Here is a 14,388-nt window from a genome sequence, read left to right as displayed (position 1 = left end):
AGCTATAGCTAAAGGAACATGCAGGACTGAAGAGAGCCCTTGTAGGACAGAAGGGACTCACATGCTCGTAGAGCTGGAGAAGTGACGGCTTGGAGAATGACAGTGGAGAGTGACCGGTTGAAACCACAGGCAAAAGAGGGCAACATTGATGATCCCTGAACACGGTCTCTGGGGAAACAGAGGGTGCTGGACTCTGAGTGTGGAGAAGGAGCTGACCTCCTCTGAGACCCCAGCAGGAAGCATCAGGACAGGTACACAATGTGGAGGGGCTGATGTCTGACCATTCCTACCTTGCCTCGGAAGTGGAAGAGAAGGACTGAGAGGGTCCCCTGCTGAGAGTGAGGACAAAGGAGTGGAGGCACCTGACAGCTTGAGGAGGGGGCTGGAGATCTCACCAGCAAGGTGGGACATGAAAGGCAGCTGAGGAAGAAGGGGACCATAATAGCACCATAGCGCCGAGGCCCAGCTAGAAGCTGACTTGAACGTGGCACCAGAGTGGGCCTTTCCCGCCCACTCAGCCCCTCGGGGGGAGAAGTAGTCTTGTTATTCATTCAGCCGGTGTTTTAGCACCAAACATGTATTAGGTACTGTATCCCTCCTCCCCACCTTACACTTTCGCTCTTTGAACTCTGTAGTTTCCCCAACGGGCTATACTCGCCGTTGCCTTTGGGATCTTGTACATGTTGCCCCTTGTACCTGCAATACTCTCTTGGCCCTCTTCTGCCCTTTCTTCCCCTTTGCCAGAATAACTCACAATTTTGGGTTTCCGTGGTTCTCTCACCGAGGAAGTCTTTGCTAACCCCCTACTCCCCACTAAAACGGCCATAAAATGGGTGCCCTGCTCCTAGTGAAAGCACCCTGCCTACCTCTATTGTAGTTTATCAAACTCCTGAAATAGTTTGTGTACTTGGATGACCTGTGCTTCGTATGCTGGAAAGATTTTTATCCCAAATGGATGATGAACATGACATAATCCCTGCCCCAAGGCAGTAGTTGAGCGTGAAGTTGATTCAGGTTTGGGTACGCATGGGGCAGTTGCAGTCAGGGGCCAAGGAGTCAGAGACTTGAGGGTAGAGAGACATTGAAATTGCCCATGGGAGACCCAGTAGAGAAGGAAGTATAGTTAGGAGGGGACAGATAGACTCTGAGGTAAAGGGAAGGCTGAACAGACCGGAGATTTTGTTGTGGTCAGAGACCAAGTTCAGTAGGTGTTGGAAAAGTTGAAGGATGGGCAGCTGTGGGAGCCGAGAACAATGGAAGACTTGAGGTCTGAGGTTTCTAGGGTGGAGCAGTTTAGCATGATGACTAAGTCCAGGGCATGCCCAGGGGAGTGAGTGGCTGAAGTTGGCTAGAGATCAATTTTAAGGTGTCTGGAGTTGAGAAAATAAAGGAACATGTATGTGTGCATGTACTTGGAATGGTCGGGGTGTTGAGTGGCCCTCCTTAGGGATTCTGAAACCACCCAAGATACAGATAGGGCTGGTCAAGGTCTGAAGATGACCAAAGACCAGAAGGGAGAGACATGACACTGGCAAATGGCAGGAACCTCAAAGGATGTGTGAGGGGGTGGCCGTGAGGAGTCTTGCCCTGGGGCTTTGGGACAGTGCTGACAGTGTGTCCAGTCTCTGTATCAATGGCTGTGTTGAAAAACAGATGTCCACCTACTGTAAATAAGGGATTCTGTAGTTTCTTGTTCCCAGGAAATGGAGGGGGTGGGCCACATGGAAAGTTTTGGGAGGGAAGGTAACACTCTCTCACCTCTACTCCTTCCCAGGCCTACTATAAAAAATTGCAACTTTGTTTAGAAAAGTAGATCTCTTTCCCCCATTTTGTGAACAGGTTGATTGGCATGGATGAATAAGATGTGGAATTTCTGAATTCACCAGTTTGTGCTATCAGCTGCCATTTACTGGGGACACTTGCTGTGTTCTAGGCACCACGCTAAGAGCTTTATGTTCACAGTTATTTTTCATTCTCTCCAAAACATTAAGAAAAAGTAATAATATATAGATGAAAAATTTATAGATGAAAAATTATGAGTCTCAGAGAAAACTTTGTCTCCCAAAGTCATATATCCAAAATGGCAGATCTGGGGTTCAAACCAGCTGTGCAGTATCTCCGTTTGAGTGATATTTGCTTCTCTGGGTTAGTGGAAATGGGGGAGGAAAGAAAGCTCTTTACAGTAGCACAAGCCTGCATACTTATGTCCTTAGTACTAGAAGCCTGAGCAGCATCATTGGTCCTTGAATGAGTATAGAAGACCCGAGAGAGTGTTTTGCCATCACAGTCCCTATACCAGTTGGTTAGTAATATTGGCGTGACTGACGTGGTTACTTGTATTTTGTGTCCTCGTGCTGATGTTAGTGTGTTGGTCATAATGGAGCTGAAGGCAGCACAAACACAGCACTAGTCCATCTATTATCTGTTCTATCTGTCATAATTGGGGGAGGGGTGTGTTGGGCCACCACTGGTCCAGGGTATCTATACACTAAGGGCCAAGCTCCTTCTACAAATGATATTACCCTTTTAATTAATCTTGTAAATTGTATGAATCCAGCAAAATTAGCCAGTACAAAGTGAACTGAGGACCTGTTTTCTCCAGCAAGAATACCAGATGTAGAGAAGTAATTGCCTTAATTTGATGTAACCATCCTTTGGGTTGTGGACAAGCAGTCAAGTGTAGTGGTTAGAACTGCCCTGGAGTCAGACAGATTCGGATTTGTATTCTGGCTCTGTCACATACTAGCTATGTGGTTTCAGGCAAGTTAACTTCTGTGAGCCTTAGTTTCTTCATTTGTAAAATGGAGCTAAGCGTACCTCCCTCAGGATTGTCAGGAGGATTAAATGAGTGGACCCACTGAGAGCTCTTAGCATAGTGCCCAGAACAGAAGCACTAAATCAACGTAGCTGTCATCACTAATATTGATGCTTCTACTGCTACTGTGTTAATTCTGCTTTGAATACCTAATACAAGCAACCACCTGAAAGTTCAACAGCAATACATTGATTTGACCGATATTTTCTTAATCATATGTAATATGTATGGGTCTTCAACACAGTTTTTTTTTAAATTACCATTTCCTTTATTTATTTATGGCTGCGTTGGGTCTTCGTTGCTGTGCACAGGCTTTCTCTAGTTGAGCGAGAGCGGGCTACTCTTGGTTGCAGTGCACGGGCTTCTCATTGCAATGGCTTCTCGTTGTGGAGCATGGGCTCTAGGTGCATGGACTTCAGTAGTTGTGGCACGTGGGCTCAGTAGTTGTGGCTCGCAGGCTTTAGAGCACAGGCTCAGTAGTTGTGGCGCATGGGCTTAGTTGCTCTGCGGCATGTGGGATCTTCCCGGACCAGGGATCGAACCCTTGTCCCCTGCATTGGCAGGTGGATTCTTAACCACTGTGCCACCAGGGAAGTCCCAACAACACAGTTTTCTTTGGTAAATTTTGGAAGGCTCAGCTCCCAGATATGTAATATAGTAAATAAGTGCTGGATATGATGAGGTGGATTACTTCTTTTCTAATGGAAATCCTTTCTTTGTCCGCCTCTCTGGTTTTTTTGCAGGGAGAATTTGATGGGGTCCTGAGACAGGAGGTCGTGGCTGAGAAACTCTACAAACTGGGGCGCTCAGGCTCTGGGACTGAGCAGGTCTACCTCAGTCTGACTTTATCAGTGAGTATGAGAAGCTCACCATTGGCTGGCTACATCTTGACACTGGTGGGACCACATCCATTTTCTCTGGTACTCATACCGTTTTTGGTGGCCCCCAAATCTCAGAGTCTTGCATGTGATGGAGAATGGCGATGAGTTATTTATGTTTGACATCAAAGAGCCCTGGCCAGTCCAATAATCAGCCCCCTTGCCCCCCGCCAAGTTCCTTTGTTTTCATTTCCTTCACAGTCTGTTTCTTTCATCTTAAGCAGTCTGTTTTATAGTAATCAATGCTTTCCTTCCAGGAGGTTGAATTTGATTCTGTAAAACCAATCAAAAACTCTTTAAGAATTTTCTTTCTGATCAGTGCCAGGACTACAATTTATATCTGAATCCAAGGGAACAAAATATTTTTGTATTGACTTTTTTCCCCCTAAGTATGTCAAGAAATCAGTAGCTGTGAGCTGTAGCTCACTTTCTAAAAGGTAGCTATTATGAAAGAGAAAAATGTATTGTTATTCATCAATTTTCAAGATTTCAATACCAGCACAGAATCTTTTTTTTGTATGTATGTATTTCTTTATCAATCAATATTATCTATTTTGCTTACATTTATATATGACATGAAGTTGAAAACACTTATTTTTTCCAAATTATTCTGAAATGTTTCTCTTTAACTAAAATATGGTATACTGATATATTCTTTACTGTAGATTTCTTTCTTTTTTTTTTTTGGATCCTTTTTTAAAAATTTATTTATGGCTGCATTGGGTCTTCGTTGCTGCGCGCGGGCTTTCTAGTTGCGGCGAACGGGGGCTACTCTTCATCACGGTGCGCGGGCTTCTCATTGCAGTGGCTTCTCTTGTTGCAGAGCATGGGTTCTAGGCACACGGGCTTCAGTAGTTGTGGCACGCGGGCTCTAGAGCACAGGCTCAGTAGTTGTGGCACATGGGCTTAGTTGCTCTGCGGCATGTGGGATCTTCCTGGACCAGGGATCGATCCTGCGTCCCCCACATTGGCAGATGGATTCTTAACCACTCTGCCACCAGGGAAGTCCCTGTTTGGATCCTTTATTTATGAAACCGGTGGCAAAAGGATATTTGGGAGTACAGTGGTATTTTATTGCAGTACCTTTTTGTATGTTATTGGCCATTTAGATTTGCTAAATGCCTCTTGTAGTCTCTTGCCCGTATATTTATTGGATTGTCCATCTTTATTAATTTGTGGATATATACTCTGGATATGTATTCTTTGTCAGATGTACACATTATCTTCTCCCAGTGGCTTGGTTTTTGACTCTCTTAATGATATCTCTTAATGAACAGAATTTCTTAAATTTGAGTGACATCAATATTTTTTCTTTCATGATTAGTGCTTTCTGTGTCCAATTTTAAAAATCTTTGCCTATAGAAGTATCATAAATATATTTCCCTTTAGTTTCTTCTAGAGGCCTTAATGTTTTATCTTCTACACTTAAGTGTATTATCAATTTTGAATTATTATTATTATTTTAACATCTTTATTGGAGTATAATTGCTTTACAATGGTGTGTTAGTTTCTGCTTTATAACAAAGTGAATCAGTTATACATATACATATGTTCCCATATCTCTTCCCTCTTGCGTCTCCCTCCCGATCCCACCCACCCTCCCGATCCCACCCCTCTAGGTTGTCACAAAGCACTGAGATGATCTCCCTGTGCTATGCGGCTGCTTCCCACTAGCTATCTGTTTTACGTTTGGTAGTGTGTATATGTCCATGCCACTCTCTCACTTTGTCACAGCTTACCGTTCCCCCTCCCCATATCCTCAAGTCCATTCTCTAGTAGGTCCAGCACAGAATCTTGACTCTAAATTTATCATGAGAAGCTGTAAGAGCAGAGTACTCAGTATTTCAGCTTCTTTCCTCATTTTGTTTCTTTATAGTCCTAGAAAATTAATTTATTTCTTTTGCTTTCTTGTATTGTAAAGCATTAACTGCTCCGTGAAGGTCCACAGAGTAAATGCAGATATGTAGGTGAAAAAAACACACTGAAATTTTGCTACAGCACCCTAATTTGCCTCAAGCATATACAATTCATAGCAAGGCTGTTTTATCTTGGATTTGAACTAGTAAACTGTCCAACAAATGTTAAGCCCTTTTTACCCATGCTGGTTTCATGGCATGTCCTTTGAGAACAGCATACGAAGGCTCTAATCTTTTACTGTTTTCACTTTACAGCATTTTATGGATGACTCAGCCAGTCAGGCAGTAATGTACAGGGACCCTGTGTGCATTGCACTATGTCAGACTTTGGAATGGAAGATAATTCCAGTAGCGGTACATCTGTACACAAGTCCTTTTCAATCAATACTCTACGTATGTACCTAGTGCTACGCCTTAAATTGATCTACAAGAAAGCACAATCCTTTAAATCTTATTTCAGCTAGATGGACTGAAGCTTCTTACTTTGCCACTGACCTCCTTACATTTGAGATATTACATGTTGAATTACTTTGCCCTAATAGCCTGTCTTACTGAATACACTTTCTTAGGGTTGGCCAGGTTAGTGATTTTTCCCGCCTTATGTCTTAACTTATGTTGCACATAATTTTCTAACTTTCTCTAATTACTTGTGTACACAGTTTCTCTCCTACCCAAAGTCGTAAGTTTCTTAAAGGCAAAATATAGCTCTAGCCCAACTCTGTACGTGTTTCTCATCATGCCAAGCTTAATGCCTTGTATGTAGTAGGTCATCAGTAATTTACTTATTATTGTTCTAGAGGCCTTTATTATCATTCTTATATTTGAGAACTTGCTTATCATGACACTTTGGTTGGCTTTTTCTGACTCTGACATCACAACGTAAACCAGTGACATGAGTCTTTGTTCCAAGGGACCAAATTCCCCTCCAACCCCTCGTGATGTTCACTAGATGCAAGATTTCATGGAAGGGATCTGGGACAAAGATTCAGGAGACTTGGAGCTGCTTTTGTGTTGCTAACTTGCTAAGTGATTTTAGGCTATTTACCTACCTCTTTGTACCTCACATTCCTCATCCCTACACTGGGGATAATCTGCCCTACGGATCTCACAGGTTTGTTTGATCAGATGAGATTATTGGGAGAGAGCTTTGAAGCCTGAGGGAGCCTAAGAAGTATTGTTATTAATGATCACTCGATTAGGTGTGAACTCTTCTAACATTTCATTTGAATTCTAGGCATTTGCTTTTTCTTTTCTTCTACTAGATAAAGGCTTTGGCTTTATTGCTTTTATGTGTGGGTTTTTAAAAATATAGAACTCTGCTCTAAAGGTCTTCATGAACACTGCTTTAATTTGCCTTTTCATGTTGTGTATGTTCTTGCTAACAACACTAATTTTCCAAGCTATTATTTCCTTCAGAAGAATGCATTTTTGGATGGGGTTTGTAGTCTGTTTTGAGACCCTATTGGTGGTAGGCTTCAGATTTTATTCCCTCACTTCTACTGTACTTTCAAAGGAAATTCTGGATTTCTTTCTGTCAACCTCTATTTCCAGATGTCTTGAGAAGCCTGAGTACTCATCTGTTAAAGCAACATTAAATCTTTTACCTTTTATTTTCTCAGGGTCTTGATTTAATTGACATTAGCATCCTCTGTGGATACATTCACCTGCAGAAGTTGGATCTTTCAGTAAATAAAATTGAAGGTATGTAATTGTCATTCTAGTAAGTCAGTGGATTGCTGAATTATTTCAAAATTTAAGCTTTGCAGAATGTAATATACTTTAATACTACCAAACTTGATATAAGTGCTATTGCGGATCACTTTACACATTGATCCTCTGTCTTCCATGGAAAAAAAGCACCTATAACTGATGACAAAGGAAAAAGGCAGAGGTCAGCACACATGCTACATTATGCGATGGTTGAGACCCACTCAGTGATATTAAAGAGTGTCAGATGGAATGTTTGCTTTGCTTTTTCCTTTCAAGAGATGGATTATTACTTCTTTAATGCCTCCTGAATATTTGATGATTCCCATTTCCTTCCCTCTTTTAGTTTATTCAGTGTAGATGAATTAGTTCTTTTTTCCCCCTTTAATGGATGCTTTTCTTTATTTTGCATTTGCATCTACATCTTAATCCTGGCTAGCTACTTCTGTTCTTATATGAACACCAGGGATTCAGAAATTTATTATTTCCCCCTCTCTTTGCTGTCTCCATATAGTTAGTGGGTTCTTACAAGTCTGACTCTGCCATTTGTGGTTCCATATAAGTTATCCGTTGTGATACCTTGCTCACATTGAATGAAATTAGTCACATTTTCTTCAAACCTTGATCCTTGTTTCTAATTTTCTGACCCTATTTGAAATTTCTGACCTGCTTCTTTCTTCATTGATCACCTTTCTGTTCACTTTAGCTTTTTTTTTTTTTGCGGCATGCGGGCCTCTCACTGCTGTGGCCTCTCCCGCTGCGGAACACAGGCTCCGGACGTGCAGGCTCAGCGGCCACGGCTCACGGGCCCAGCCGCTCCGTGGCATGTGGGATCTTCCCGGACCGGGGCACGAACCCGTGTCCCCTGCATAGGCAGGCGGACTCTCAACCACTGCACCACCAGGGAAGCCCCACTTTAGCTTTTTAGAAGACGATTAAGTGTTGCTGATATGGACTTCTCTGATTTCTTCCTCCCATCTGACTGCAATAATTAAAATTCACTCTTTTCAATGGCTAAGAAGCATTCTAGCATATTTTAATTCTTAAAATGCTACTGTTTGAAAGGCTTTTTGTTAATATTTTTCTAGTTTCATAAAACTTCTTTACGGAAAATTACGAACGTGCACAAGTAGAGAGGTTTGTAATGAATATTCAGGTTCAACAATTGTCAGCCCATGGCCCATCTTGCCACATCCATCCTTCCCAGGGTTATTTAAGGCAAATGCCAGATATGTTATCATCGGAAAGAATTTTTAGTGTTAATGGCAGGCGCTCTCCCCACACCCCATACCTCCAAGATTGGTTTCATTTACTGGTTAAGGGATTGCAGGGTTGGGGAGACTCCAGCAATCTTTTGTGCGCGGCAAAGGGGAAAGAGATGTGGCTTCATACCCTTGCCCCTTGAGCAAGCAGTCCCCGGTAGCAAATGAAGCTTTCCTCTTCAGATCAGTCTCCTTCAGTCTTTTATGTCCCCCTTTATTAACTCATCAAGTGTTCGAGAACTTATTGTGTGTAAGGCACAGTATATATTTTTCTTCTCAAGAGAACAGCTTTGTTGATGGCCTGATATGGACCAGATTTCAACTTGCATCAGAATCACCTGGAGGGGACCTGTTAAAACACAGATGCCTGTGCCCCACCCTCAGACTTTCTGATTCCGTAGATCTGGGGTGGGACTTGAAAATTTGCATTTCTGATTAGTTTCCCTGCAAGCCAGTACAGGACCACACTTTGAGAACCACAGTTGTAGACATGAGGAGCTCCTGCCATCTGGTGGACAAGGAGGTCACTACACCGAGTAGGGAGAGTTAGAAGCCCAGCAACCTAAAAGGTGGATTTTTCCTATCAAAGTGATTCGAAAGCATTGAGCATCTACAAAGTGTGAAATGTACTCACCATCCAAGTGGTAGCTGCTGCTTTTGCTTCAAGACAGAGCTCCATGGTACAGCACTTACCTGCCCACAGAAAGATCAGCTCCGAGGGGGTATGGGGGCCCGTGGAAATTAAGAGGGTCGCGATCACCGTTGACAGATATGGAGCTGAGCTCAGATGGGACAAATAGGCAAAACTTGTAAAGCAATTACAGTTTCTTCTTAGTTTTCCTCTCACAGGCAGCCTTTCTGGATTTGCTCATGAATTCCCACCAAAGTGTTGATGTCTCAGTGTTCTGTTCCTCCTAGAACAATTTCATAAAAAAGACAGGCTAAAGAAGGCTGTGGTTTAGACCAGAGAAATAAAATAGAAATTGGTGGAGATCTTCTGGCTTCCGTGACCCTGAGAAGGAAAGCTGTTGGGGGGATGGGGTCAGGGGCCCCTCACCTTTCTGGCTCTACCTACTCCAGGGCAGGGCCCCAGTACTCAGCTATGCTTCCTTCTCCTGGCCTGGGAGTGACTTTGTCACCTGGTGAAGGGTAGAAGCACTTTGCTGGGCTTCAGGTGTGGAGGCTCTGTTCTCCTCCAGAGGCCATCTTCTGAGGGGCTTTGATTGCTGGTTGTGTGATCTAGAGTTAAAAGACGGGTGGAGAAGCAAGTTACAGGTAGAGACGGGGCTGTAAATCCTTGTCATGTGATTCTTTCTGAGCCTTTCCCTAATCCTCCTGCTGTCCCAAAGTCCACCTGCTGTAAAGTGTCAGAACAAAGCAACATAATGCTTCACTATTTTTCTTTCTTTTTTTTTTTTGTCCCCTGTATTGGCAGGTGGATTCTTAACCACTTAGCAACCAGGGGAGTCCCCAGATTGTGTTTTCAAAATCATTTTCTCATTGTTTTTCTATTTTATTTAAAAAGTTAAACTTTTATCTATATGGCTAAATATTGGTTATCAAAACTGGTATGTTTGATCTTATTCTGTTATCTTATTTTCTTTTTTTACATGTATCCATGATTTCTTCCGTTTTTTTTATTTCTCATTTTTTTATTGGAGTATAATTGCTTTACAACGGTGTGCTAGCCTCCGCTCCATAACAAAGATGCTTCACTATTTTTATGTCCTGTATGTATTTTCATTAGAGGCGAGTATTAGCACAATAGTCCTTGACTTAGTATTCTAGGTTCAGAACATTGGCTTGGGATAAAATGCAAAACTCAGACATACTTTTTAAGCAGCACAAAATCACAGTAAAATAATAGCAATAATTTAAATCACTTCAAATAATTAATGAGATTTAAGATTCAGTCCATCTAAAACAAAATTTAATTTATAACAAAGAACGAATTGTGGCATTTTTAGTCTTCCTGAAAACACCTAATGCAGTTATTTAGGGGCTAATTATCAAGAGGAATATCTCAGGCTTTAGTTCCTCCAAGGCTGGCTTTTTTTTAAAAAAAATATCTTTATTGAAGTATAATTGCTTTGCAATGTTGTGTTAGTTTCTGCTTTATAACAAAGTGAATCAGTTATACATACACATATATCCCCATATCTCCTCCCTCTTGCGTCTTCCTCCCACCCTACCTATCCTACCCCTCTAGGTGGTCACAAAGCACCGAGCTGATCTCCCTGTGCTATGCGGCTGCTTCCCACTAGCTATCTATTTTACATTTGGTAGTATATATAAGTCCATGCCACTCTCTCACTTTGTCCCAGCTTCCCCTTCCCGCTCCTTGTGTCCTCAAGTCCATTCTCTACATCTGCATCATTATTCCTGTCCTGCCCCTAGGTTCTCGATAACTTTTTTTTTTTATATTCCATATATGTGTGTTAGCATACATTATTTGTTTTTCTCTTTCTCACTTACTTCACTCTGTATGACACACTCTAGGTCCATCCACCTCACTACAAGTAACTCAATTTCGTTTCTTTTTAGGGCAGAGTAATATTCCATTCTGTATACGTACCACATCTTCTTTATCCATTCATCTGTCGATGGACACTTAGGTTACTTCCATGTCCTGGCTATTATAAATAGAGCTTCAGTGAACATTGTGGTACACGACTTTTTGAATTATGGTTTTCTCAGGGTAAATGCCCAGTAGTGGGATTGCTGGGTCGTATGGTAGTTCTATTTTTAGATGTTTAAGGAAGCTCCCTACTGTTCTTCGTAGTAGATGTATCAAATTACATTCCCACCAACAGTGCAAGAGGGTTCCCTTTTCTCCACACCCTCTCCAGCATTTATTGTTTGTAGATTTTTTGATGATGGCCATTCTGACTGGTGTGAGGTGATACCTCATTGTAGTTTTGATTTGCATTTTGCTAACGATTAATGATGTTGAGCATTCTTTCATGTGTTTGTTGGCTGTCTGTATATCTTCTTTGGAGAAATGTCTGTTTAGGTCTTCTGCCCATTTTAAGATTGGGTTGTTTGTTTTTTTGATATTGAGCTGCATGAGCTGCTTGTAAATTTTGGAGATTAGTCCTTTGTCAGGTGCTTCATTTGCAAATATTTTCTCCCATTCTGAGGGTTGTCTTTTGGTCTTGTTTATGGTTTCCTTTGCTGTGCAAAAGCTTTGAAGTTTCATTAGGTCCCATTTGTTTATTTTTTTTTCCATTTCTCTAGGAGGTGAGTCAAATAGGATATTGCTGTGACTTATGTCATAGAGTGTTCTGCCTATGTTTCCTCTAAGAGTTTTATAGTGTCTGGCCTTACATTTAGGTCTTTAATCCATTTTGAGTTTATTTTTGTGTATGGTGTTAGGGAGTGTTCTAATTTCATTCTTTGACATGTAGCTGTCCAGTTTCCCAGCACCATGAAGAGGGTGTCTTTTCTCCATTGTATATTCTTGCCTCCTTTATCAAAAATAATGTGACCATATGTGTGTGGGTTTATCTCTGGGCTTTCTGTCCTGTTCCATTGATCTGTCTTTCTGTTTTTGTGCCAGTACCATACTGTCTTGATTACTGTAGCTTTGTAGTATAATCTGAAGTCAGGGAGCCTGATTCCTCCAGCTCCATTTTTCTTTCTCAAGATTGCTTTGGCTATTCGGGGTCTTTTGTGTTTCCATACAAATTGTGAAATTTTTTGTTCTAGTTCTGTGAAAAATGGCATTTGTAGTTTGATAGGGATTGCACTGAATCTGTAGATTGCTTTGGGTAGTATAGTCATTTTCACAATATTGATTCTTCCAATCCAAGAACATGGTATATCTCTCCATCTGTTTGTATCATCTTTAATTTCTTTCATCAGTGTCTTATAGTTTTCTGCATACAGGTCTTTTGTCGCCTTAGGTAGGTTTATTCCTAGGTATTTTATTCTTTTTGTTGCAATGGTAAATGGCAGTGTTTCCTTAATTTCTGTTTCAGATTTTTCATCATTGGTGTATAGGAATGCAAGAGATTTCTGTGCATAAATTTTGTATACTGCTACTTTAATAAATTCATTGATTAGCTCTAGTAGTTTTCTGGTAGCGTCTTTAGTATTCTTTATGTATAGTATCATGTCATCTGCAAACAGTGACAGTCTTACTTCTTCTTTTCTGATTTGCATTCCTTTTATTTCTTTTTCTTCTCTGATTGCTGTGGCTAAAACTTCCAAAACTATGTTGAATAATAGTGGTGAGAGTGGGCAACCTGTCTTGTTCCTGATCTAGTGGAAATGGTTTCAGTTTATCACCATGGAGAACGATGTTGGCTGTGGGTTTGTCATATATGGCCTTTATTATGTTGAGGTAAGTTCCCTCTATGCCTACTTTCTGCAGGGTTTTTATCGTAAATGGGTGTTGAATTTTGTCAAAAGCTTTTTCTGCATCTATTTGAGATGATCATATGGTTTTTATCCTTCAGTTTGTTAATATGATGTATCACATTGATTGATTTGCATATATTGAAGAATCCTTGCATTCCTTGAATAAACCCCACTTGATCATGGTGTATGATGCTTTTAGTGTGCTGTTGGATTTTGTTTGCTAGTATTTTGTTGAGGATTTTTTCATCTATGTTCATCAGTGATATTGGCCTGTAGTTTTCTTTCTTTGTGATATCTTTGTCTGATTTTGGTACCAGGGTGATAGTGGCCTCATAGAATGAGTTTGGGAGTGTTACTCCCTCTGCTATATTTTGGAAGAGTTTGAGAAGGATAGGTGTTAGCTCTTCTCTAAATGTTTGATAGAATTCACCTGTGACGCCATCTGGTCCTGGCCTTTTGTTTGTTGGAAGATTTTTAATCACAGTCTCAATTTCAGTGTTTGTGATTGGTCTGTTTATATTTTCTATTTCTTCCTGGTTCAGTCTCAGAAAGTTGTGCTTTTCTAAGAATGTGTCCATTTCTTCCAGGTTGTCCATTTTATTGGCATATAGTTGCTTACAGTAATCTCTCATGATCCTTTGTATTTCTGCAGGGTCAGTTGTTACTTCTCCTTTTTCATTTCTAATTCTATTGATTTGAGTCTTCTCACTTTTTTTCTTGATGAGTCTGGCTAATAGTTTATCAATTTTATGTTCTCAAAGAACCCGCTTTTAGTTTTATTGATCTTTGCTATTGTTTCCTTCATTTCTTTTTCATTTATTTCTGATCTAATCTTTATGATTTCTTTCCTTCTGCTAAATATGGGGGTTTTTTGTTCTTCTTTCTCTAATTGCTTTAGGTGTAAGTTTAGGTTGTTTTTTTAAGATGTTTCTTGTTTCTTGAGGTAGGACTGTATTGCTGTAAAGTTCCCTCTTAGAACTGCTTTTGCTGCATCCCATAGGTTTTGGGTCATTGTGTTTTCATTGTCATTTCTTTCTAGGTATTTTTTTATTTCCTCTTTGATTTATTCAGTGATCTCTTGGTTATTAAGTAGTGTATTGTTTAGCCTCCATGTATTTGTAGTTTTTACAGATTTTTTCTATAATTGATATCTAGTCTCATGGTGTTGTGGTCGAAAAAGATACTTGATACAATTTCCATTTTCTTAAATTTACCAAGGCTTGATTTGTGACCCAAGATATGATCTATCCTGAAGAATGTTCCATGAGCACTTGAGAAGAAAGTGTATTCTGTTGTTTTTGGATGCAATGTCGTATAAATACCAATTTAGTCCATCTTGTTTAATGTGTCATTTAAAGCCCGTGTTTCCTTATTTATTTTCATTTTGGATGATCTGTCCATTGGTGAAAGTGGGGTGTTAAAGTCCCCTACTATGATTGTGTTACTGT

General features: G+C 40.6%; 1 protein-coding gene across 7 annotated transcripts in view; it reads left to right on the top strand.

Annotated features, from left to right (window-relative positions):
• Window positions 1-14,388, top strand: part of LRGUK (leucine rich repeats and guanylate kinase domain containing) — a 130,082-nt gene that overhangs the window by 4,469 nt on the left and 111,225 nt on the right. For all 7 annotated transcript variants that reach the window (XM_033432422.2, XM_004272178.3, XM_033432421.2 and 4 more), the window contains exons 2-3: window positions 3,559-3,666; window positions 7,229-7,310. In XM_033432422.2, coding sequence (XP_033288313.1) covers window positions 3,559-3,666; window positions 7,229-7,310 — 190 coding nt within the window. The remainder of the gene's footprint in view (window positions 1-3,558; window positions 3,667-7,228; window positions 7,311-14,388) is intronic.

This window comes from Orcinus orca, chromosome 9 (genome assembly GCF_937001465.1).
Source record: "Orcinus orca chromosome 9, mOrcOrc1.1, whole genome shotgun sequence".
Taxonomy (NCBI): Eukaryota; Metazoa; Chordata; class Mammalia; order Artiodactyla; family Delphinidae; genus Orcinus; species Orcinus orca.
This window is presented reverse-complemented; position numbering and strand designations above follow the sequence as displayed.